Source organism: Hordeum vulgare, chromosome 3H, assembly GCF_904849725.1.
Source record: "Hordeum vulgare subsp. vulgare chromosome 3H, MorexV3_pseudomolecules_assembly, whole genome shotgun sequence".
NCBI lineage: Eukaryota > Viridiplantae > Streptophyta > Magnoliopsida > Poales > Poaceae > Hordeum > Hordeum vulgare.
Window position 1 is genome coordinate 567,433,005 of NC_058520.1, and position 27,212 is coordinate 567,460,216.

A 27,212-nucleotide genomic window follows, 5' to 3' on the forward strand; every position below is an offset into this window, starting at 1 on the left:
CTTGGCCAATACCGGGGTTGTGCATGATTTAAATTCGTTGTGCAATGATGATAGAGCATAGCCAATTATATGCTTTTGTAGGGATAACTTCCTTTTGGCCTTGTTATTTTGAAAGTTCATGATTACCTTGCTAGTTTGCTTGAATTATTATTGTTTCCACGTTAATAGCAAACTATTGTTTTGAATCTAATGGATCTGAACATTCACGTCACATAAGAGGAGTTACAAAGGACATCTATGCCAGGTAGCATGAAAGCATCAAAAATTCATTCTTTATCACTTCCCTACTCGAGGACGAGCAGGAGGTAAGCTTGGGGATGCTTGATACGTCTCAAACGTATCTATAATTTTTGATGGTTTCATGTTGTTATCTTGTCATCTTTGTATGTTTTATGTACCTTTTATATCTTTTTTGGGACTAACTTATTAATTCAGTGCCAAGTGCCAGTTCCTGTTTTTTCTGTGTTTTTGGCTCTTTTCAGATCTGATTTTGGAACGGAGTCCAAACGGAATAAAATCCCCTAAATGATTTTTTCCCGAACGAAAGAAGATCAGGGGGCTTGTGGGCCAAGCCAGGAGGGCTACAGGGAGCCCACAAGCCCCCCATCTGCCACCAGGGGAGCGGCGGCGGGCAGGCTTGTGGCCTCCCTGGTGCACCCCTGACCTAGATCCTTCGCCTATATATTCCCTAAAATACAGAAAAAAATCAAGGGATCCTCAAAAATACTTTTCCGCCACCGCAAGATTCCGTTTCCGCGAGATCTCATCTGGAGACCCTTCTCAGTGCCCTGATGTTTGATGTGTACCCCTGACAATTGTGCCAGAAATACTCCTACTACGGCACGTTGGTATTCCCTCGAAGCGGAAAGGGTGATGTAGCACAGCGACGGTAAGTATTTCCCCCAGTTTGAGAACCAAGGTATCAATCCGGCGGAAGAGTATCTCACAAACCTGCACAAACACAAAAGCTTGCACCCAATGCTATGAAGGGGTTGTCAATCCCTTATAGATTGTTTGCCAAGTGAGAACTGAAAGCAACAAAGTAACAAAGCAAAGTAAAAGCAGAGTTGTAAACGATGGATGTGAATAGACCCGGGGGCCGTAGTGTTTACTAGTGGCTTCTCTCATGAAAGCAAGTAGACGGTGGGTGAACAAATTACTGCCGAGCAATTGATAGAACTGTGCAGAGTGGTGACGATATCTATGCAATGATTATTTCTATAGGCATCACGTCCGAAACAAGTAGACCGATACTTTCTGCATCTACTACTATTACTCCACACATCGACCGCTATCCAGCATGCATCTAGTGTATTAAGTCCATAAGAACAGAGTAACGCCATAAGCAAGATGACATGATGTAAAGGGATAATCTCAAACCAATTATAAAAACCCCATATTTTTACCCTTGATGGCAACTGCTTGATGTGTGTCTTGCTGCCCCTACTATCACTGGGAAAGGTCACCATATGTCAGAACCCAAAACCAAACACTTCTCCCATTGCAAGAGTCATAGATCTAGTTGGCCAAACAAAACCCAAGACTCGGAGAGACTCACAAGGATATCAAATCATGCATATAAGAAATAATCAAAAGACTCAAATATATATCATAGATAATCTGATCACAAGTCCACAATTCATCGGATCTCGACAAACACATCGCCAAAGAAGATTACATCGGATAGATCTCCAAGAAGATCATGGAGAACTTTGTATTGAAGATCCAAGAGAGAGAAGAAGCCATATAGCTACTAACTACGGACTCGTAGGTCTGAAGTGAACTACTCACGAGTCATTGGAGGGGCGATGATGATGATGAAGAAGCCCTCCACCTCCTCCCCTCCGGCAGGGCGCCGGGAAGGGTCTCCAAATGAGATCTCGCGGAAACGGAAGCTTGCGGCGGCGAAAAAGTATTTTCGAGGCTCCCCTCATTTTTTGCGGAATATTTGGGAATATATAGGCGCGAAACATAGGTCAGGAGGCGGCCAGGGAAGCCACAAGCTTGCCCACCGCCGCCTCCCCTGGTGGCGTGGTGCAAGCTTGTGGGCTCCCTGGGGCCCACCTGGCCTGGCCCAAAGTCTCCGTGGACTTCTTCCATTCGGGAAAAAATCATTTCAGGGATTTTATTCCGTTTGGACTCCGTTCCAAAATCAGATCTGAAAAGAGTCAAAAACACAGAAAAACAGGAACTGCCACTTGGCACTGAATCAATAAGTTAGTCCCCAAAAAGATATAAAAAGGTACATAAAACATACAAAGAAGATAAGATAACGGTGTGAAACCATCAAAAATTATAGATACGTTTGAGACGTATCATGCCCTGCCGGAGGGGACTTTGGAGTTGGAGGGCTTCTACATCAACATCATCGCCCCTCCAATGACTCGTGAGTAGTTCACTTCAGACCTACGGGTCCGTAGTTAGTAGCTAGATGGCTTCTTCTCTCTCTTGGATCTTCAATACAAAGTTCTCCATGATCTTCATGGAGATCTATCCGATGTAATCCTCTTTGGCGGTGTGTTTGTCAAGATTCGATGAATTGTGGATTTGTGATCAGATTATCTATGATATATATTTGAGTCTTTGCTGATTTCTTATTTGCATGATTTGATATCCTTGTAAGTCTCTCCGAGTCTTGGGTTTTGTCTGGCCAACTAGATCTATGATTCTTGCAATGGGAGAAGTGCTTGGTTTTGGGTTCTTACCGTGTGGTGACCTTTCCCAGTGACAGTAGGGGCAGCAAGGCACACATCATGTAGTTGCCATCAAGGGTAACAAGGTGGGCTCTATCGTAGATATGAGATGTCCATCTACATCATGTCATCTTGCTTAAGGCGTTACTATGTTCTTTCGGACTTAATACAGTAGATGCATGCTGGATAACGGTCGACGTGTGGAGTAATAGTAGTAGATGCAGAAAGTATCGGTCTACTTGTTTTGGACGTGATGCCTATAGATATAATCATTGCCATAGATGACGTCACGACTTTGCGCGGTTCTATCAATTGCTCGACAGTAATTTGTTCACCAACCGTCTACTTGCCTTCATGAGAGAAGCCACTAGTGAACACTACGGCCCCCGGGTCTACTCACACCTATCGTTTCCACTTTCGCTTTTACTTTGCTTTGTTACTTTGTTGCTTTCAGTTCTCACTTGGTGAACAATCTATAAGGTATTGACAACCCCTTCATAGCTTTGGGAGCAAGATTTTTGTGTTTGTGCAGGCACTTGTGATACTCCTTCACTGGATCGATACCTTGGTTCTCAAACTGAGGGAAATACTTACCACCGCTGCGCTACATCACCCTTTCCGCTTCGAGGGAACACCAACGCAAGGCTCCAAGGCCACGGGGGAAATCCTTTGCATATTTGCCTAGGAAGTCCCTTAAGGCGTAGCCGTAGCAGAAGGGTTCTTGGTGCCGTCAACATGACTATTTCTCGCGCCATTGGAAGGTTTTTTATTGCAGTAGCAAAGTCCCTTAATGCCTAGCCGTAGCAGAAGGATTCCTGGTGTCGTAGCACGTTTCTGGCGCCATTGGAAGGTCTTTTGTTGCAGTAGGAGTCCGCTATCTGAAGTTGTTCCACCATAGAGATGGCCTCCCCAAAGTAAGACATGTCCTTCTTCAAGTGATCAAGATCAATCCATTGCACCAGTACATATAGGTTCTTCTTCGATCTGAGAACGTCTTCATAAATCAAGAACTGATCGCGATTCCAAAACAGCTCACCGCCAGGGAATGTCTCCCTATTGCTGGCATAGGGGTTGAGCTTGCGACGGTGTTGAAACTCAACAAACGGCATGGTGTTCCAGTTGACTGAGGGCTTGTTCGGAGCAGGCTTCTTGAAAGTGCGCTTGGGGGCATTGGACCCTTCAGATGGATCGGAGGAAGGTCGCTTGGAGCTGGCAGTGCGAGACGGGTTGGAACGCCGGGAACCACCACCTGAGACACGCAAAAAAACACACACAACACGAAAGAGAAGAAAAACAAATCAAGGCAGAGATCAAGAAAGACCGGAAAACCCATAGAACACAAGAGAGAAGTGTGTGTGCACAAAGGGGAGCGGTAGTACCGCAGATGGAGCGGTAGTACCGCTGCTGGAGCGGTAGTAAAATTTTACTACCGCTCTACAAGCGGTAGCACTGCTCCTCGAGCGGTAGTACCGCGCCACGAGGGGCAGTAGTACCGCACGGGAGGCCTAATCACAGATCTATACATGATTTTTGAATAGTAAAACTTGTGAATGAAGATCTAAAGCCTCAGGTCTGGATCCTTTGCACTCCTAGACACACACACCTCCTATGCCAAGGAAGCATACTAACCAAAAACTGCCACTAAATCCCAATCACGATGCCATAAGACCATATGCCCTAACCCTAGATTGAATCAACAAGAAAGCACAAGAACGCAGATGAGGGGCAGTACCGGGGTCCATGGCGCGTGGGGAAGAGTCCCACCGGTCGGAATCGGAGGACGATGGCCGGATAGGGAGATCTGGCAATGCCTTAGGGCAGTTCTTGAGGAGAGGAGAGAGAGAGAAAGAGATGAACTCGGGGCTGAGGGGAAAAGAGAAAGGCCTCCTAGCCCTTTAAATAGCCCCTAGGTCGAGGCTGCGCGGTACTACCGCAGTCATCGTGGTAGTGCTGCTCCCCAAGCGGTAGTACCGCACCCATAGCAGTAGTAAAAAATTACTACCGTGCTCGGGCCGCAGTAGTACCGCTTGGTAAGCGATAGTACCACTCCCCGAGCGGTAGTAAAATTTTACTACTGTGATGGGGGCGGTAGTACCGTGATCTAAGTCACAAAACATCCAAAAAATGAACTCTCTACTCCTTAGGTTGTAGAAAAATCTTGATCAAGCCAAGAGAACCAAAACACGGGAACAAGAAAGGATCACCGAAAGAAAAGAAACAACATAGAGTCTCCAACGGAGAGGGCGGTGGCCGAGACCACCTATGTTTGAGACAAATGGTACGAAACCGTGAATAATTATCCTTGGGTTCATGACCATATCTCGTCTTTGAAGCACAAGTGCCATTTAGTAATGGCCAAAGTGAAAGACTTGATCGATCTATGCATAATGGGGGGAGGGAAAGTTCATTGAGAGAACAACACCCCCCTATGTCCATGCCTACATTTAGAGCAAGATGTAATGTAGAGTGAGGTGCAAAGTGCCTAGTTTCAATCCACATTACTTGAATCAATGATATTTAGCTCATGCCTTAACTCCCGAAACCTTGCTTCATCTAGGGGCTTAGTGAAAATATCTGCAAGTTGCTCTTCAGTGTTGATGAAGTGAATCTCAATATCACCTAGCTTGATATGTTCATGAATGAAGTGATGGCGAATATCAAATGTGCTTGGTTTTGTTGTGTTGTACCGGATTGAGAGAAATCTTGATAGCACTTTGATTGTCACATAGAAGAGGCAATTTGTCACAAGTGACACCGTAGTCCTTTAAGGTTTGCCTCATCCATAGCAACTGGGCACAACAACTTGCAGCTGCTACATACTCAGCTTCGGTGGAGGATAGTGAGACACAATTCTGCTTCTTCGAAGACCAACTTACCAGTGAACGACCAAGGAATTGGCATCCTCCAGAGGTTGACTTCCTCTCCACACAGTCTCCTGCCCCAATCCGAGTCAGAATAGCCCACTAGGTTGAAGTTTGCTCCTTTGGGATACCATAGACCAAAGTTTGGGGTATGAGCCAAATATCGAAAGATTCGTTTGACAGCCATGTAATGGCTTTCCTTTGGTGCGGATTGAAACCGTGCACAAATCCCTACACTCAACATGATATCCGGTATAGATGCACAAAGATAAAGGAGGGATCCAATCATGGAGTGATATACCTTTTGATCCACTGCTTTACCATTGGGATGACTGTCAAGCTTGCATCTTGTTGGCATGGGAAACTTGACCGGCTTGACATCCTCTAGCTCAAACCTCTTGAGCATGTCTTGAGTGTACTTGGCTTATTTGATGAAGGTCCCTTCTAAGCCTTGTTTGATCTCGAACCCGAGGAAGAACTTCAACTCACTCATCATAGACATCTCAAATTTCTTGGTCATCAGTGCAACAAATTCTTCATTGGAAGATTCGTTAGGAGAACCAAAAATGATATCATCAACATATAGTTGGCATATGAACAAATCCCCTTTGACCCTCTTAGTAAAAAGAGTGGGATCAATCTTCCCAATTTAAAACCCACGATCTTGTAGCAACTCCGTAAGATACTCATACCACGCACGTGGGGCTTGTTTAAGGCCATAGAGTGCCTTATTGAGTTTGTACACATGATTGGGGAGCTTGGGATGTTCGAACCCCGGGGGTTGTTTGACATAGACCAACTCATTTAAAGGACCATTAAGAAAGGCACTTTTCACATCCATTTGTTGCAATTTGAAATTATGATGAGAAGCAAAAGCAAGCAGCATGCGAATAGATTCTAGACGAGCAACAGGGGCAAAGGTTTCACCGTAGTCGATACCCTCGACTTGGGAGTAGCCTTGAGCCACCAATCTTGCCTTGTTTCGAATCACAATCCCATTGGCATCTTGCTTGTTTTTGAAGATCCATTTGGTCCCGATGACATTATGTTCCTCCTTTGGCCTTGGCACTAAATCCCAGACTTGATTACGCTCGAAGTTGTTGAGTTCTTCATGCATGGCCATAAGCCAATCCTCGTCATCGAGCGCTTCCTGTACCTGTTGAGGTTCACAATACGAAACAAACGCGTGATGCTCACAATAATTCCAAATTTGTTGACGAGTGGATACTCCCCTTTTCAAACTACCAAGTACATTCTTCCTAAGATGTGACTTGACTCTCAGCTTGTTCGCAATCTTGGCTGCGCGACGCTCCAAGAGTTCTTCATTGGATAACTAGGGAGCATCGACTTGATTGCCTTGCTTGCCCTTGCGTTTTGATCCTCCCTTGGCACCAGTAGCCTTCTTAGGCGCCGCAGAAGGAAATTGAGAGACAACATCCTGATCAACTTGATCTTCGACTTGAGTAGGTTCACTAGTTTGTCCTTGTTCTTGTGGTTGCTCTTGATCTTGATCTTGTGCTTCTATTTGGTCTGGATCGTGTAGTTGCACTTGATCTTGATCTTGAGCAGGTTCGGAACCTTGGGTAAGTGCTTGTGCATCATGGGACACATCACCATCTTTGGGTAATTGATCTTGTTCTTGAGTTTGTTCAACTTGTTGAGGGTCTTCTCTTTGTTCATCGGAAGTGTGTGGGGCTTGTGAGGATGATGGCTCCACTTGAGTAGAGCATTGTCCTTCTCCTTCGGCCACAAGGAGTTCCTCAATGGGGAGTATTTGACCAATCCCCGTTCTTCTTATGGCTTGGGGAGGAATTTCATCACCTACATCATAAAGACCACTTTGCTCCACTTGGGAGCCATTATTTTTATCAAACTCCACACTACACGTCTCCTCAATGAGTCCGGTGGACTTGTTGAGGACACGGTAAGCATGAGAGTTTGTAGCATAACCAACAAAGATGCCCTCATGTGCTCTATAATCAAATTTAGCTAAACATGCACCTTTCTTGAGAATAAAACACTTACACCCGAATACCCGGAAGTACTTGAGATTGGGTTTGTTTCCGGTGAGAATCTCATATGGGGTCTTGTTCAAGCCTTTGCGGATATAGAGCCGATTGGACGCATGACTTGCTGTGTTGATGGCTTCGGCCCAAAAGTTATATGGAGATTTGAATTCCGCCATCATTGTTCTTGCAGCGTCCATCAATGTCCGGTTCTTCCTTTCCGCCACACCACTTGTTGAGGGGTATATGGTCCCGAATATTGATGTTTTATTCCCTCGTCACCTAGAAACTCATCCAAGGTGTAGTTCTTGAACTCGGTGCCGTTGTCACTTCTAATCATCAAAATTTTTGCTTCATGTTGACGTTGAGCTTCATTAGCAAAGTTGATAACAGTCTGTTGAGTCTCACTCTTCCTCTTGAAGAAATATACCCAGGTGTATCTTGAGTAATCATCAACAATCACCAAGCAGTACTTTCTGCCCCCAAGACTGTCAAATGATGGGGGACCCAAGAGATCCATATGAAGGAGCTCCAACGGTCTTTTAGTGTAAATGAGAGTCGTTGGACGATAAGCAGTTTCATGAATCTTTCCTTCAATGCAGGCACTGCAAGCACGATCTCTCGCAAAAATCACATTCGTTAGTCCACGAATATGGTCCCCTTTGAGGAGACTTTGCAAAGATCTCATATTGACATGAGCTAGTCGGCGATGCCAAAGCCAACCCACATCAACTTTAGCCATTAGACAAGTCGCAGTCTTAGTGGGTCGCTTTGAAAAGTTCACCACATAGAGACCATTTTTGACATATCCAACATAGGCTACTTTAAGAGTCTTTCTCCACAAAAGGACCACAATATCAAGATTAAAGAATGTGGAAAAGCCCATAATTGCAAGTTGACGAACCGAAAGTAAATTGTAAGCAAGGGACTCAACAAGCATGCCCTTCTCAATAGATAACTCTTGAGAGATGACCACCTTACCAAATCCCAATACCTTTGACGATGATGCATCGGAGAATTGGACATGGGTGGGCATATATGGGGAAGGATGCGCATCCACCACTAAGTCCTTGCTTCCGGTCATATGATTTGTTGCTCCACTATCGAGCAACCATGACACCCCACCGGAAGCAAACTCCTGCAATAGATCAAGGCTTGGTTTTAGGTGCCCATTTTTGAATGGGTCCTTTAATGTTAGATACAAGGGTCTTAGGAACCCAAATAGCACATTCAATGAACTCATAGTAAGAACCAACAAATCTGGCATAAACATGCCCATCACCAGCACGACATAAAACATAGGAAGGATTGAGTTTGCCGGCTGTGTTGGTAGGAATGGTTTTGCCCTTCTTGATGCTCCCATTTTCCACGTTGTTCCTGTTCACCTCCTGGGTCCCTTCGCCCTTTTGACAAAGATGTCCATGAGGGTGGGGGATCGGTTGTTCCTATTCTTCCTTTTCCTTTTAGACTTGGATGTAAGTCCAAGTCCCTCCTTTCCTACCACACCATTTTGATTGCTCAAAAGGTCGTTCAGGCTCTTCTTGCCTTGGATGCATGACACAAGGCCCTTCTCAAGTTTATCCTTCAACTTGGCATTTTCCTCCACAAGATGTACATGCTCACAACAAGGGTTAGTTGTACAAGCATTATCAATTAAAACAAAAGGAGGACAAGTAGAGATTTCCTTGGTAAGCTTTGCTTGGAGTTGATCATGAGACTCTTTCAGGGAGAAATGACTACCTTTCAAGACCTTGTGAGCCTTGTCAAGTGTGTCAAACTCCACTTTGAGTCTGTCATGGTCAACCCCAAGAGCATCCTTTTCAGACTTAAGCATACGAGTAAGAACAGTAGCATGATCTAGTTTCTTTTGCAATTTAGCGCAGTCATCGTTGTATGACTACTCGGGAGACAAACGAAGAGTGCGCTCCTTTTCTAGTGCAATAGATAGTTCAGCAATCTCATCGGCATAGTCACGACTATGTCCTTGCATCTCAGAGATGGTCTCCTCATGAGACTCGATGAGGTCATTAGCCTCACCCAGTTGTTCCAAAAGAGCAACAAAGTGCCTTTTGGTCTCTCCTTTGATAGTACACAGAAATTTGTCAAGATCATGCTCATTAAGTTCCACAACATCACTATCATCAACACAATTCAACAATGAGGGAGCACTAGTGATGTTGGTCTTAATGCTGGGTGTTACCCGATCGATACCTTTGGCCATGAGGCACTTGGCGATGTGATTATCGTTGGGGGTGTTGAAGAGAGACACATTCTTGGGAGAAGGAGTGGCAATAGCGATAGTCGCAGTTGCCACCATATCATCATCATCATCATCATCATAGGAGGGGTACTCTTCAAGTGCCACCATACCCTTTGGATGGGGTTTCTTGACAAATTTGTTCTTGCTTGGGAATGAGCTTGCCTCTGTTGTCTTCCCTCTTCTCATAGGGACATTCCGCCATGAAGTGGCTCACATTGCCGCAGTTATAGCATGTCCTCACTCGTTGCTTGGGTTTGAACCCACTTGAGTTGTTCTTGGTGAAGTTGGGTCTTGAGTTCCTCTTGTTACCCCATAATTGCCTTGACGCAAGAGCCATGTGCTCGTGATAAGCATACTTAGTGTCTTCAGGGCAGCTTTCCTCTTCTTCATCCTCTTCTTCTTCTTCAGAAGCAGCCTTTGCCTTTAAAGCAAGGTTAGTTTAAGCTGTCTTTGACCGAACTCGAGCAAGTGCATTGTCAGCGGGCTCGTTCATGATTGACATTGCAATGAATTCATCCAACACCTCACTGGAAGACAAGGAGTGGAAATCTGGTCGTTGGCGAATGACTGATGACATGGCTTTGTTGAAAGGCATGATGGCCTTGAGAAACTTGCGCTTGATCCATGTGTCACCACATCCTTGCTGCCATGATCCTCGAGAGCAACAACAATAGCAGTCACCCTTCGATAGAGATCACGAGGGTCCTCATCTTCCTTCATCACAAACTCATCGGCCTTATCAAGTACCACTTCATAGTTTGATCGTTGAATGCTTGAGCTTCCCTTGTACAACACCATAATGTGCTCCCAACAGTCCTTAGCCAGAGTGAAGGGGCGCAAGTGAGGAAGATCTTCAGGAGGTACCGCGTACTGTAGAATAAACAATGAGGAGTGATTATATTGATTGTCCGCTTCTTCTCTTGGAGTGAGGTTGCTTGGGTCATGAGGATAGTAGCCTTGCTCGATGATTCTCCATAAATTTGTTGAGCTGTGATTCAAATGAGACTTAATAGAAAACACCCAGTTAGCAAAATCACCCTTAACAAGCTTAGGAGGAGGACCAACAGGGTTAAGACGCGGTGTGGGAACGGGTCCTCCATAGACCATGGGAGGTGGAACCGAGGCATAGGTTCCAGTCCCATCCTTTTCGAGAGAAGAGGAGGGTCGCATACCTTTAGCCGCTTCCTTATAGGAATTGGCCTCCGAATCTGTGTTGGTGGGTTTAACCACCAACGCCGGTTCAGGTGAACTTTTAATTCCCTCAATTAACTCTTTAAGCATGGTCTTGACTTCGTTCGTCAAGGACGTCTTGAGGGCGGCCATAGCTGTATTCAAGTCGTCCATTGTGACCGAAGTCAAAGTCCATGGCCTCGGGTTGCCCATGGGGAACTCCCTCTTCGCCTTCCATACTCTTAGGGTGGTGAAACCCTTAATAAAGAGACGTGGCTCTGATACCAATTGAAAGGATCGATATGGTTGACTAGAGGGGGGGGGGCGGGTGAATAGGCAACTACCAATTTTTAGCTTTTCTTAATAAATAAGGATTAACAATCATAAAGGTTCTCTAAAATGATACTAGGTGAGCAACCTATATGATGCTACTTACAACAAGTAAAGAAGCACGTAAGAGATACTCTACAACAACAACAAATACAAAGTAAAGGTAAGAGATAACCACAAGTGGAACCGATGAAGACGAGGATGTGTTACCAAAGTTCCTTCCCTTTGACAGGAAGTACGTCTCCGTTGGAGCGGTGTGGAGGCACAATGCTCCCCGATAAGCCATTAGGGCCACCGTATTTTCCTCATGCCCTCGCACAATGCAAGGTGCCGCGATTCCACTATAGGTGCCCTTGAAGGCGGCGACCGAACCTTTACAAACAAGGTTGGGGCAATCTCCACACAAAGCTTGGAGGCTCCCAACAAGACCACAAAGCTTCACCACAATGGAATGTGGCTCCGAGGTGACCTCAACCGTCTAGGGTGCTCAACCACCCAAGAGTAACAAGATCCACAAGGGATTAGTAGGGGGAATCAAATATCCTTTAGTGGAAGTGTAGATCAAGGCCTTCTCAAGCAATCCCTAGAAAATCAACAAGGTTGATTGGCTAGGGAGAGAGATCAGGCTAAAATGAGCTTGTGAAGCAACAATGGAGCTTAGAGGGGTTAAAGGTGAGCTCTAGGAAGAATAAGATGCCTTTATATAGTAGGGGGGCAGATCCACCCGTTACCCACCTACCACATAAATGCACGAGTGGTACTACCGCTCCTGGAGCGGTACTACCGCTCAGCTTCTCACCAACCACGGTAGTACCGGGATACTACCGTGCCACCACCTCCGTGGAAAAGTATGCGAGAAAAAGCCCGTCGGTGCGGTAGTAAATTAATACTACCGCACTGAGGGCGGTAGTAGCGCCCTTGGAGCGGTAGTAAAAAACTACTACCGTACTTCGGGCGGTAGTACCGCTCCTGGAGCGGTAGTAAAAGTTTACTACCGCACCTGGGGCGGCAGTACCGCTCTTGGAGCGGTAGTAAAAATTTACTACCGCTCTGAGAGCGGTACTACCGTAGTACCAACTACCGCTTACCCTTTTCTCATAGGCATAGAAACACACATATTGGTGCTCCATTGAGGCCAAAATATGGGTGGGTGCATGAAGTGTGTGCGTGAGGATTCCACCCAAACCTTTCCGATGCGGACCCCCTCTTAATAAGAAGACTTTCCTATGACTCAAACTAGGAAGAGAAATGTAGAAGAAAATCCATCTTCGAGAACCTCCGAGGGGCGTCGAGTCATCTTGTGCCTAGAAGAGAATATTCTGAAATGCTCAGGACACAAGATTAGTCCGCACAACAATTGTCATCAATTACTAAAACCACTTAGGAGAAATATGCCCTAACAAAAAGTCGTGACTCCGATACCTGGTTGTGCCCCACATGTTTCTTATATTTTTTACGTCACACTCTCTTTTCCTGTTAGTGGGCCAGCCCAGGGTCTCTCTGTTCATCCCGTGCACTGTCCTTTGCGTTCAATATGTGCTTCCTTTAACAATTTTAAAAAATAGAAATGGGATGGCCCACCGTGGAGGACGGATGCACGCCTTGGCCCACCAGCCAGACGAACCCCTGCCACGTTAGTGTTTCCATGCCTCAAATGATGCCAGGGTTCAATTTAGACCGGGATTGCGTAGTTCAGGGTGCAATCGACCTGGATTTCGATTTGAGGGTTCGTTTCGCCGAACCTCTATGAGTTCATGGTTGAAAATGGTCTCTTTTCCATAAGAAAAAAAAGTGCACAACCGCGGTAAAATGAAAAGCCGTACCCTTATTTGCTAGCGATTCATATTACACCTTCCTCTCTACGCCCCCTCCATCGCCGCATTCTCCTGCTATGCCTGCGCCCAAGAGGGGGGTGCTGTGTCAACCCTAGATATCTGAAGCTCTGTAGAATCCGAAGAAAAGAGTCAGCTTCACATTCCATCCCTTTTAGCTACTCCCTCCGTTTCGAAAAAGACCACGACAAGTATTTGGGAACGAATAGAGTACTGTTTCGCGGCCGTCTTGACACTCATCATGGATCCAATTGCTTTATAAAGCTCCAAGTGTAACTCTTGTTTCGTTGACTGATGATCGGACAGTACGCAAGATCCTATGCGAGACTAATCCATAGTCCTTCACCTTACTCAAGCTTTCTTTCTGTGAATTTAGTGTCGATTCGGCCTAAATATTAGTTGGGTCTGTCAGTTGGTAACGTAGACTCTCCGTTCTCGCACGACATGATGGTTATCGAAGCATGAAGGGGTTGGACTTTTACACCCAATTTGATGGAGTTCTGCGTTTGGGACCCACCTTGAAAATTGGGGTGGTCTTTGTCAAGTGCAAGATCATCCAAAGTAGAAATATAAATGTAAATAAATCCGGAATTTATCAAGTATTTTTATGTAGTAATTGATTTACTGAAGATTTCTTAGAACAGCTCACCATGGAACTTTTGAAGTCAAAATGTATTTTCCAGAGGGAAAATTTGAATAGCACTCGTACTTTATTCTGGGCTTCGCCAGTGGATCTTGAATTGTGTGACCCATGCGCCCATGGATTCCATTTCTTCATGTGGGCTAAAGCCCATCTCACTGACCCGGCCACACACTCTCCTCCCCTCTGATTCCCTCCCCCTTCCCTTCCGCAGCCGGCGATGGCCGCCTCCCGCCGCCTGGCGCGGAAGCTCCCCTCCATCATCTCCAAGCACCAGCGCCTCATCTCGCCGGAGACCGAAACCCCGGAGGAGAACCCCGAAATCTCCACCTCGCCCGCCTCCATCCCGCTCGACCCCTCCCTGCCGCTCCTCCCGCTCGCCGTCTCCCACCTCTCGCCGCCGAGCCCGCTCCCGTCGCTCCCCTCCGCGCACGCCTCCTCCCCGGAGGCGCTCCTCCGCCTCCTGCGCCGCGCGCGGCACCACCCGCGCCTCGCGCCGCTCGACCTCCACCTCCTCCTCGCGGCCGCCGACGCCTCCTCGGCCTTCCGCCCCGACCACCGCCTCACCAGCCTCCTCGCCGCGCGCCTCGCGGCCTCCCGACGCCTCCCCTCGCTGCGGCGCCTCCTCCAGCTCGTCCTCTCCCGCCCCTGCCCCTGCGCCGACGACTCCATCTTCGCCTGCCCCGACCTCCTCCCGACCTTCCGCAAGGCCATCCTCGCCTTCGCCACCTCCTGCGACGTCCCCGCGGCGTCCGAGGCCCTCGCGTCCCTCCGCCGCGCCGCGGACTCGCCCCTCCCCGCCGAGTTCTACAACATCATCCTCCACGCCCTCGCCCGTCTCCACCGCCACGACGACACCATCCGCTTCTACGGCGAGATGACCAGCGTCCACCGCGTCGCCCCGGATGCCTACACCTTCAACATACTCATCAACAGCTCCTGCCGCGTCCAAGGCGTCGATGCCGCCATGCGGTGGTTTGAGGAGATGCGGCGCCGGAGCTGTGCGCCCACTGGTGTGAGCTTTAATACTCTTATGCGTGGGTTCTTCAGAGAAGGCAGGCACAAGGAAGGCCTTAAGGTTGCTCACGAGATGCTGCAGCTTGGGGCCGGGCTGTCGGTTGCTTCCATGGAGATTTTGATCGGTGGGTTGTGCCGTGGAGGAGAGGCTTTGAAGGCAGCCGAGGTGTTTCAAGAGTTTTTGGTGGATGCGGTGGTGCCGGAAGGGTATGATTGCTTGGATCTTGTTGAATCTCTGTGCCATGTTAGGAGGGTAGACAAAGCAATAGAAGTGGTGGAGTTGCTATTGGAGAGGAACAGGGCATCCTGCTTGAGTGTCCCTGCTGGCGTAACGGTTTTGGAGTGCTTGATGAAGGCGGGGAGGCTGGATGACGTGTGCCGGTTGATGGGAAGGATGGCTGGGGAGGGGATCGTACCGGATACCATTTCTTGTAACTGTATCTTCGAGGCACTTTGTGAAGCTGGGCGGACTTCTGATGCAAACAGGCTGAGGATACTAGCTAAAGAGAACGGTTTTGCGGCGGATGGTGCGACATATAACATGCTGGTGCAGGGGTTTGGAAGGCAGGGGAGGGTCAAGGAAGGCGAGGCTGTGTTGGATGAAATGCTTGATTTAGGGTTTATACCAAACATTGTGGCTTACAATAGGCTTCTTGATAGCTTACACGTGCGGAGATCTTTGCAATAACAAGTGAACTCCTCTAGGCATGTGTATGCTCCAAACGTTTTTTGGCCACATGGAAGCATCAAACTGCAAGATGTCAGAGAGTTTGTGCTTGTAATTCATGTGCACATACTTCTGCAGGGTACATCAAAACATGGGACACATGAGACCATCGGCATTCATAATTGCATGACAGAAGTTGCAAAGTTCCAAGGCTTGAAACGAGGTATTATTTTGACTGTGCCCTTTAATTCCAAGATTAGTATTATGTTGTCGAATCACTTCTTGCTTCTTTGCTAAAGTGTCATTAGTTGTTGTGTTGGCCTCATGGTATCTGTGAACAGTTATGGGAATCACTGATTTATTCGTCCTTCTGTGGGGTCTATGTTTACTTTGTTTGTCAAGGATGCAATCGGGCAACCCATCAAGTCCGCTTATAACTAGGCCTAAAGTCAACTTAATGCAATTCCTCATTTGAAGTTAACATAGGTTGACTTTAGACATACTTATATATGGGCTTTGTGCGTTACCTGCTTGCATCCCTAATTTTCACTTGCTTGGACTCCTAGTAAACAAGATATGGAAGGGTTAGGATCTTCTTGGGTGTTTCTCCTATTGATCCTGGTAAATTATCAACTGATGTCTTTGTTAAGGAATACCGAGCTTCAAACATACTTGCAATAGTTCTGTATCTGTCAAGTCTGTTTTCTCGTATTGATCTAATCAGTATATTTTTTTATATATAACCCAAGTTGCTTGCAATTTTGTATCAGTGCTGTCTATTGGCCAGTCAATACTTCAAATGCAATCACACTTGTTATTCATTTATGTGACACTAGTAAATCTGTACGAGCAATGCACGTTGGTATTAGGCAATATGTTCATTGCATGCAGATATTAGGTAGGATATTATTTACTTGTTAATTATGTGATTAGCGCTAGAATTGATATTTGGTATGATATTAACTGCACCCTAAACACGTTGAGTGCTCACCATTAGAGTAGCCTGGGTCGTTGGATTGATTTGGTTTGATAGCCGAGATTTGTTGGATCTGCCCCTTTGGGCCTTTTTATATTTATGTGACATATTGTGCTTTTTGAACTGTACAGTGTTTGGGGTGGATATTTTGCTCATTTGTGAAGACCCTAATTTATTCATCTTTCTTTACCAGGTTTGAATGCCTCCCTGTTTGGAAGATTTTGCAACGTACAAGATCATGTTTTTGTATAGCATTTTCCTAACATCTCTCAAACTAATTGGTACTAAGATCTGGTGGATAGAAAATGCCTCACCCCATCTGGTAATTTAACATCTGCACAGTTAGGAGGGCTGAATAATTTAGCAGGGAAGCCACCTTATTTTCTTGTTTTTATGTTTAGTGTCTGAATATTATAGCTTTTCGGTATCAACTAATTGGAGAGTTGTGATATTTGGACATTTGACACGAAAGTTAACCAGAAGGCAGAGATGAATAGCCTCGTTTAGGAGCTACCTTACTGTAATTTTCCTTTTGTAAGGAGACTCAAGGTATTATAACTCCTGGCCTGCATGAGCTGAAGTGTTATAATACCTGGAGATTGTAGACATAGGAAACACTATAGTATGACATCTTCCAAAGGTTACATATATATCCATCAACTTCAACCATTCAATTGATTGCAAACCTGAGAGGATGAGGCATTTGTGAAATGCTTGAAAATTGCTACAAGAAGATAATTTCTGGGCCTGATCAGCATACTGGAAAATAAGCTTCTCAGCATGTTACAGAAGCTGATGGGTTGTTTCCATTTCAATATAACCATGTATGAGTTGGGCTACTAGCAAATCTGGTAACGTTGGTGATCCTGTTTAAGCGCTCTGAGGAATAGGTGAGAAGTCAGGGGAACTAATATTCTACTTCAGAATATTTCATGGATCTTAACCCACACTGTATCTCAACATGTCAGTAGGGTTCTCTAATGACAGTACCCACACTGTTGTCATTGTATTTGCTCTCCAGATTGGCGGATTAGAACAAACTCTCTGGAGTAATATATGCTGGTTTCTTTGACCTCCACCAAAAATCATTTTGCAATGAAAACTTATTTTTATTGATTTTTTTTCTTAGTTAGCTATTTTCTCTTCTTTTCTGTCCTTTCTTCTTTGGGCACAGGCGTCTGCCTATGAAGCTTGGATTGCTGCTGTAGGAGGCTAGGAGCAAGGTTCTTAATCATGGATGTCGGGTTGGTAGCTTATTGTCTTCAGTATATTAGATATAATCAATATATTTGGATGATACGCTCCAGTATCGTAGTTCAGAAGTTATTTATAATTTCGAGTTAAGCATATGCAAGTGTGCCATGACTTCCAAGTGTCTCACTGATAATGAAACATGCATACAACATGCAATTTGTGATATCCTATTCTCATGGGGACTATAAAATACTCCTAGCATATGCAATCTGTAGTACTAGCATATATCATCTCCTTAATCTAAACCGAGAGTACTACGTCATTCACTGAGAATGTGCCATTTTTAAACCACGAGGTCCACCAGACGACCACTGTAAAGAACGTTTGGCCGTCCGGCTGGCTCTTCCAGAAGTTCTATATCCTCTGCGGCAGTGAAGCACCATTCATTCCATGCCATCATGAAGCATCTCCATTCTGTACTCTCTTACACTTGTCTCCTACTATGCGCCACCGTGCCGGTGAGAGCCGACATCCGGCGTGAAGCTGAAGCACTTGTGAATTGCAAGGCTAGCTTGGATGGTGCTGATGAGTCCCTTGGGTCATGGTCGATGGCCAACTCCACCAGCCTCTGCAGGTGGACACATATCACTTGCAACTCAGCTGGACTTATGACAGAGCTCAACCTTAGCGGCTTAACACAAGTTTGAACGGCACACTTGAGAGGTTAGACTTCTCGGCTTTTCCCCACCTGGAAAAATTCATCCTTTTCCAGAATGGTCTATGTGGTAACATACCAGCAGGAATTGCCAACCTGACGAGCTTGGTCGTGTTGGACATCAGCTGGAACCCGTGCTTGAGGGACACCATTCCACACAGCATTGGCCAGCTGAAGCACCTTTCTGTACTGAAAATTATAGGTTTGGGGCTCAATGGCCCACTACCTGAATAATTTGGTAACTTAACAAGCTTGGAAATCCTCTATCTCAACACAGTTACTTTGACTGGGCAGATCCCATCAACAATTGGGATGCTCATGAAGCTCCACTTGCTGAACCTGGGAAACAATACTCTGACAGGGAGCAACCCATTTGAGATTGGGAACATGACAGAACTGTGGTCAATGTACTTAGCAAAAAACTATTTGGATGGGCAGCTACCAGGCACCATCTCTCATTTGAGAAAACTCGAGAATTTGTATCTGTTTGGAAATCAGCTCAGAGGCCATACCGTCCCCGAGTTTGGTAATAGCAGCCTCCTGGATATGGTTGACATGTCAGATAACAATTTCTCTGGGCTATTCCCGCCATCCATTTGCGCAGGAAGAGCACTGCATATTGTCAGTGCTGAGTACAATGCATTTTCGGGAATTCACCACCAGACCTTCAAAAACTGCACAACCCTGTTGTCTATTGATTTCAAGGAAAACAACATTGTTGCAGACCAAAGGGGTTTCATGGGCGAGTATCCAGTGCTCCGGTCTATGTTTTTCAGTCGAAACCAGTTGTATGGTACCATTCTGACAGATTGAGCCCAACTATTCGTTTGCAACTATACTGGGTTGATACACCTAGACCTGTCAAGCAATAAGTTAGATGGATGTCTCTCCAAGTGTTTCTGGGACATGTCAAGTTTGGGATTTATGGATCTGTCAAGCAATTCTTTTAGTGGTGTAGTTCCGATCTCAAGGACCAGTGAAGATAATCTTAGTCTTAACTATCTACACCTAGCCAATAACCTTTTGGAAGGAACCTTTCCTCTGGGTCTTAAGAAATGCAAAAAGCTTATCACTCTAGATCTTGGAGGCAATATTTTCTCAGGTATTATACCTTTTTGGGTAAGCAAGAGCTTGCCAGAACTCAAATTTCTTTGATTGTCATCAAATGTCTTTGACGGCATCATACCCCACCAGATATTACAATCTCAGCAACTCCAAGTACTGGACTTATCAAAAAATAAGCTTACCGGACCCATCCCAGGCGACTTTACAATTTTTACTGGCATGTCATGTGATCAGGAAGACATTGGCTTCATATACAATGAGCTGTACATGTCTCAAGAGCAGATTCAAATAGTTTGGAAGAATGTGGGTTATGTCTATGGTTTCATGATAGCAGACATGGCGGGTATCGACTTATCTGGCAACTCTCTTTCACAAGAGATCCCAAATGGGCTCACATCCCTTCTTGGACTCAGGTATCTGAACTTATCAGCAAATCATCTGTCCGGTTGTATTTCTGAAGACATTGGCAATCTGGTACGGCTGGTATCCTTGGACCTTTCAGGCAACCAGCTCTCAGGGGAAATTCCACCAAGCTTTGCAGCTTTGAAGGGCATGAGCGTTCTGAATCTCTCAACCAACAGTTTATCGGGGAGGATACCTACAGGCAGCCAGCTTCAGACGCTCATCGACCCGTCAATATACAGCAATAATCCTGGGCTATGTGGATTTCCATTGAAAGACTGCGCAAACTCGTCGACATCAACACAAAATGACATGGGGCGTGCTGAAGATAGGGAAGCATTGTGGTTGTATTGCTTTGTGGCTGCTGGGTTCATCTTTGGGTTCTGGCTGTATTGGGGCATCTTCTTATTTGGCAGCGAGATCTGGAGATGTGTATTTTATGATTTTATCAGTATGTGGATAACATGCAAGCAAAGGTAACAAAGAAATTATACAGCTGCATTTTGCGCTTCCAGGCCAACGGTTCTGAATGATGAAGTGTGTCACGTGGCTCTTTAGTAATGGTGTGCGCTTACGCACACAATATTTATCATGTCTGTAATATTTCCTTTCCTTGGTTAGTTGGTTGTAACTTGTAAATGTGTTCACTAGTATTTGGGTGTGCACGGTGTTATTTTAACTATTATGGCACTGAAACCTACAGGTTACAGATGAACTGTGCCACATTTGGTAGTCGAAAAAGAAGAAGTTGTGCGACATTTTTGATTGTTTGGTAGCAAAGGCTATTTGGAGTAAAGTGAATGAGTTCTCTAGAATCAGTTATCATAATTTAAATCTGTAGCTTGTTTTTAGTTAGTAACAGTAGACATTCTAATTTGAACTTCTTGTGCAGCCATTTTGTGGGGTTTCTGGAAAATGGAGGGGTGATATCATTTTTAACTCTTAACAAGCAGATCAATATCATGCAGAGGGTCAAATTTGCTGGTTGTTCATCAACCTGGTCAAACAAAGCCGCATGCACTTGATGCAGCTGTGTGTTGTCAGCATTCCTGCATATGAAGTACTTGCCACATCCTGCATATGAAGCACTTGCCACATCGGGTAGGTTATGAGCTCCTGATTCTGATTATTAGTCCGGGAAGCACCGGTGAAGATGGCATATGAAAGGACTGTGATTGTAATGACCCCTTGCCTCTGGCGAATTGCCGTGGCGTGAGAGAAGATGCACAGAGGAACAAAAGTGAGATGGAAACTTTTCTTCAGTTAATTTTCCCCCGTCTCCAAGCAGCGGGTAGAAGCAGATAAGTACCCGAATGCACCCACTGCCTGACTGGGCCCACTTACAGACTACCAAAACTCGCAGTGCTTGGCCTAGCAGTGAGTGCGTCTCTCATCTTCAGATTGCATCTCTGTCAGATTGGATTTCCTCTGTTTCTGAATGAGTGTCATCCATATGCAGCAGGGTCATCACATTGATTTGATATGATGATGAGTAAACAACCAGGCCTGACGAGATGAGGCATCTGCAAAGATATTCAAGAAACACCATGAATTTGCCTGTCCTGAACAGAATGCATAAGCCTCTCAGCAGGTTGCAGAACGCGTTGCATATTTATCTTTCAACAGATTTATGTTTGGATTTGTAACGTCGACAAGGTTAGTCATCCTTTTTTTTAAGTACTTGCAGAAATGGCTGACACGTCGGGGCACCTAACAAGCTAAGATTGCACGCACATCAATTTGTGTTTCTGCTGATCTTGTTCCCCAATAATTAGTTGCTAGTGGCCATCTGCTTCATTATATTTCGTGGACCCTGACGAATAGGAGAATTTGTAGTATTCTGAACCAAGTGTCTTTTATATAACCCCATCTTACGGAATATATAAAGTGGCAGTACTCGCAGTGTTTCTCAAACATATCAGCTGGTTTCGGTAGTGTTATTGTATTTCCCCTCTAGAGTGGCTGACTGGAATAAACTCTTAGAGAAATCTATGACCCATGACAAAGTTTCCTTGGTACACTAGTGATAAAATCTGCCATATATAGCACCCATTTACAAGTTGATTCTGTTTTGCTGCCATGATACACTGCTTATTCATGTCAAGCCTGCACAACATGTATTCCCGTTCTACTAAAAGGAAAAACCAGAAGTAATATTGGTGTCAATCAAGGATTTCGAAACTGAAACAAGTGAACTCATTGCGAAAGCATACTGAAACAACAAGGTCCTAACCCAAGAAGGTATACTGCAGGCCTCGTCCGCTTGGAACAAGGTGAAAGGGGTGGTCAAGCGGAAGGGAGCTTATGAATTTTGGATGTAAAAGGAGTCCAGTAAGTTGTGACATGAAATCATTACTTGTTTCTTTGACCTAAAAGAAAATCCATTTTGCGATACTATTTTTTTAATATATAATTTCGAGTTAAGCATTGTGTGTGCCATGACTTCCAAGTGTCACCCTGATAACGACACATGGATGTCATGCGACTTGTAATTTCCTATTGTCATGGGGACTATAAAGTACTAGCATGTTAGCATCTCCTTAATCTAGACTGAGAATCTGCCATTTGTAAACCAGACCACCTCTGTTATGGACGGTTGGCTGGCCGGCCGGCTGGCTCGTCCAGAGGCTTTAATTTATATCCTCTGCGGCAGTGAAGCACCATTCGTGCCTAGCCATCATGAAGCACCTACATCTTCTAGGCCTTCTCCTACTCTCCTGCCCTTGTCTCCTGCTATGCGCGGTCACGCCGGTGGTAGCCGGCATCCGGCGTGAAGCTGAAGCACTTGTCAAGTGGAAGGCTAGCTTGGCCAACGCCGATGAGTCCCTTGGGCCATGGTCGTTGGCCAACTCCACCAGCCTTTGCAGGTGGACGCACATCACTTGCGACTTAGCCGGGCACATCACAGAGCTCGACCTTGGCGGTGTAAGTCTGAAGGGCACACTTGACGAGTTCGACTTCTCCGCCTTTTCCCACATGGAGAAACTCATCTTGTCCTATAATGTTCTGTACGGTACAATTCCAGCAGGGATTGGGAATCTGACAAGCTTGGTCGAGTTGGACATCAGCTGGAACTGGGATTTGAGGGGCATTATTCCACCCAGCATTGGCCAGCTGAAGCACCTTGTTGTACTGCGAATGCCTGGTTTTACGTTCAATGGCGTGCTACCTGAAGAGATTGGTAACTTGACGAGATTGGAGGAGCTGAACCTTCAGAATACAAATCTGAATGGCACACTTGACGAGTTCGACTTCTCAGGCTTTCCCCACCTGAGGAAACTCAACTTGATCCGGAATGTTCTGTACGGTACAATTCCAGCAGGGATTGGAAATCTGACAAGCTTGGTCGAGTTGGACATCAGCTGGAACTGGGATTTGAGGGGCATTATTCCACCCAGCATTGGCCAGCTGAAGCACCTTGCGCTACTTCGAATGCCTGGTTTTGGGATCAATGGCGTGCTACCTGAAGAGATTGCTAACTTGACGAGCTTGGAGGAGCTCGATCTAAACTCGGTTAATTTGACTGGATCAATCCCACCAACCATTGGGATGCTTGTGAAGCTCCAGAACCTCAACCTGCAAGTCAATAATCTGACAGGGAGCATCCCGCTGGAGATTGGAAACATGACGGAGCTGCAGGCCTTATACCTTGGGGATAACTATTTGGAAGGGCAGCTACCAGGTACCATATCTCATTTGACAAATCTCTGGTGTTTGGAGCTGGCAAGGAACCAGCTCGGAGGCCACATCTTTCCCGAGCTTGGGAATAGTAGCCACTTAGAGGTGATCGATATTGCAAACAACAACTTCTCGGGGGTGTTCCCATCATCCGTTTGCGGCGGAGGAACACTGACTTTGGCCTGGGCTAGATACAATGGATTTACTAGCATTCGTCAGCAGACCTTCCAAAACTGCACGACCTTGATGACCATTGACTTCACGGCAAACAACATTGTTGCAGATATAAGGGACTATTTTGGTGACCTTCCACTTCCAGGGAGGCTTAGGGTGATAGCTTTCAGTCAAAACCAGCTGTATGGCACGCTTTTGACGGACCAAGGCGAGGTATTTATTTGCAACCATCCTGGTTTAAACCATGTAGACCTATCACACAATTCCTTGCATGGTGGTCTCTCCAAGTGTTTCTGGGAGATGCCACGTTTGACATTCATAGATCTGTCCAGCAACTCTTTCAGCGGTGTAGTTCCATTTTCGAGGACATGTGAAGATACTCTTAAGTATCTACACCTTGCCAATAACCATTTCGAAGGAGCCTTTCCTTTGGCTCTTAGGAAATGCAAAACCCTTACTGGTTTAGATCTTGGAGGCAATAATTTCTCGGGTACAATACCATCTTGGATAAGCAGGAGCTTACCTGGACTCAAATTTCTTCGTCTGTCAACAAACATGTTTGAAGGTGTCATACCCCCACAGATATTACACTTTCAGAAACTCTGGCTATTGGACTTATCAAGAAACAAGCTCACTGGACCCGTTCCAGATGATTTTACGAATTTTACTGGCATGGCATATGAACATGGACAGGGGGAACCCGCTAGTGGATGGTACTACTATCAAGCACCACAAATTCAAATAGTGTGGAAGAATGTGGAATATTTTTACATTATGCTGAGAGCAGGCATGGCCGGAATCGACTTATCTGGAAACTCTCTATCAGAGGAGATCCCAAATGGGCTCACAGCCCTTGTTGGACTCAGGTACCTGAACCTTTCAGGAAATCATCTGTCAGGTTGTATTCCTGAAGACATTGGCAATCTGGTACTGCTGGAATCCTTGGACCTTTCTGGGAACCAACTATGGGGCGAAATTCCTCCAAGCTTTGCAGATTTGAAGAGCATAACCGCTCTGAACCTCTCGAGCAACGGTCTATCAGGGAGGATACCTACAGGCGATCAGCTGCGGACACTCACAGATCCGTCCATATACAGTAATAATCCTGGGCTATGCGGGGCTCCGTTGGAAGACTGCATAAACTCCTCGACACCGACGCAAACTGAAAAAAGCTTGGATGAAGATAGAGAGGCACTGTGGCTATATTGCTTTGTGGTTGCTGGTTTCATGTGTGGGTTTTGGCTGTACTGGGGTATGTTCATATTTCGCAGTGAGACATGGAGATGTGCCTTCTATCAGTATGTGGACAACATGCAAGCGAAGGCAACCAAGAAGATTTACAGCTGCATGTCACGCTTCCAGGCCAGCGTCTCTGAATGATGAAGTGCCTCACTTGTTGTTGAAGTAATGTTGTATCGCGTCCTATATCATGCACATGTGTGTAATATTTCCCTTCCTCTGTTAGTCGGACGGTTGGTTGTAAAAGTACTTGCTAGTAATTGGATGTTACTCGAGTTTTGTGGCGCTGAAACCTACTGGTTTCGGATTTGATTGTTTGGTAGCTAAGGCTATTTGGTGTCAAGTGAATGAGTTCTCTGAAATCAGGTAGTCATAATTTTGAATTTGTGGCTTGTGTTTTGGTTAGTAAAGCTAGGCGTGCTGTTTCGAGCACTTCTTGCGCAGCCATTTTGTGGAGTTTCTGGAAATATATGAATATTATTGTTTTTAGCTCCCAACACACGGATCAATATTAAGCAGATGATCTTTATGAATTTGGCTAAAAAAAACTGAAGCGTAATAATCAAATTTGCTGGCTGATCATCAATTTGAAAGGACTCTGATTGTAGTGCCCCTGTGATTGGTGGAGCAAAGCATTAGACTCATGAGATAAAACTGAAGACTGCCTATGCACATCTGTAGTTGGACATGGGCATCGGCTGTTGGATTCAGCTTCCCTATTCGGTGAAAAAAAGTTGTTTCATGTTCTACAGAATAAGATTTGGATATGAATGGCCGGTGTGGCCAAAGTCTCTTATGCCATGGGTTCGTAAATAACATAGTCTGTAGATCATTCAAGTGATTTCCTTTTTTTTACGGTTTACATAAGAGAAGCGGGTCCCATTTTATTAAGTGGACCAAAGCCATTCGCATCATTTCTTCTGCAAATGCAAAGAGAAAAGGTTGTAACACAACCCACACATTACATAACTGAAACAAGGAGAAAAACAGAGGTAGGCTCTCTTTTCATCTTGATCAATGGAAATCCAAAGACTTAGCATATATCCTTGTCGCAAAGAAGGTTTTATATCTGTTCTTGTGAAGATTCATGGCATGTCATAGACATAATCCTTCACATAGCTGCATGTTGTGGCGACTTCCAAACTTGGCTCGGATGTTCACTGTTGTTATCTGATTCCCAAAGTTGCTCCTCTAACAGATACCTCATCTTTAGACAAATAAACTCAAGATATGATGCATTTGGCTCCAGTGCAAATTCTGAAACATGCATATACCATTTATAAGTTTCAATGTCCATAACACGGCTGCATGGGATAAATTAAGAACACTGGATATAAGGATCAAATATTTCAGAAGAGACTTTTCTCCAATGGCTATTGAAATGGGGCTTATTATGTAGAGATAGATGGCTTACGCCCGGTGCGGTGAGGCCGACGCCCATGCCCTCCTCCATGCGCTGTTCGTCATGAAAGCAGACGCTGCACGCGCCGCCGTCGACCACGACCATGGCCTGCCGGTGGTACGGGCACAGCCGCTCCGCCTCCCGGAAAGCCTGCTGCGTGATGCAGGCCCCGCAGTCCGGCGAGCTCCCGTCGGGGAGCCAGTAGCAGTAGGCGGACGCGATGACCCTATCGGGACGTTCGCCGGCGTTGTTGCCGGGGGAGCACTTGCAGGAGGACGCGTTTGCCAACGCCGCATTTTGGTCTTACTTTTCTTCGGCTTGACCAACATCCCAGTGCACTGAACAACGATCACGGCTGACCAGAACCAAGTACCGCGATGCTGAAATCTACTCGTTGTCAGATGAACCGTATAGCATTTACGTGCTGATTGTGTGGAGTAAAGTGAATGAGTTAGTCATGATTCTGCGTCCGTGCCTTGTTTTTCGGTTAGTAACAGTAGAAATGTTGTTCTGGACTCTTCTTGTGCAGCCATTTTTGTGGAGTTTCTGGAATATATGGGAATGATACATCGTTTTTAGCTCTCAACACAGGGATCAGTATCAAGTAGAGGGCCATTAATTATGAATTTGGTAAAAGAGACTGAAGCATAGCATGCCAAATTCGCTGGCTGCTCATCAATCTTCTGATCAACCAAAGTGGCATGGACTTGATGCATGCCGTGTGTTGGAGAAGCTCTGGTGAAGTTAGCATTTGAAAGGACCGTGCTTTTAGTGACCCTGTTGCCTCCAGCGAATTGCCGTGACGTCATAGAAGGTACTCCCTCCGTCCGGAATTACTTATCACATAAATTTATAAAAATGAATATATCTAAAACTAAAATACATCTAGAT

At 45.6% G+C, this 27,212-nt stretch overlaps 1 protein-coding gene across 2 annotated transcripts; it reads left to right on the forward strand.

Annotated features, from left to right (window-relative positions):
* Positions 1 to 13,946: 13,946 nt before the first annotated feature.
* Positions 13,947 to 27,132, forward strand: LOC123445156 (pentatricopeptide repeat-containing protein At2g36240-like). 2 transcript variants are annotated; one of them, XM_045122098.1, is made up of 4 exons: positions 15,493 to 15,699; positions 16,646 to 21,205; positions 21,288 to 21,484; positions 22,081 to 27,132. In XM_045122098.1, the coding sequence occupies exon 4, from the start codon at positions 22,508 to 22,510 to the stop codon at positions 25,058 to 25,060; it is 2,553 nt and encodes an 850-aa protein (XP_044978033.1). In that variant the 5' UTR covers positions 15,493 to 15,699; positions 16,646 to 21,205; positions 21,288 to 21,484; positions 22,081 to 22,507; the 3' UTR covers positions 25,061 to 27,132. The 2 variants fall into 2 exon arrangements, with proteins under 2 accessions (XP_044978034.1, XP_044978033.1); XM_045122099.1 differs by lacking the exons at positions 21,288 to 21,484; positions 22,081 to 27,132 and having other exon boundaries at positions 13,947 to 15,699; positions 16,646 to 17,123.
* The last annotated feature ends 80 nt before the right edge of the window (positions 27,133 to 27,212 follow it).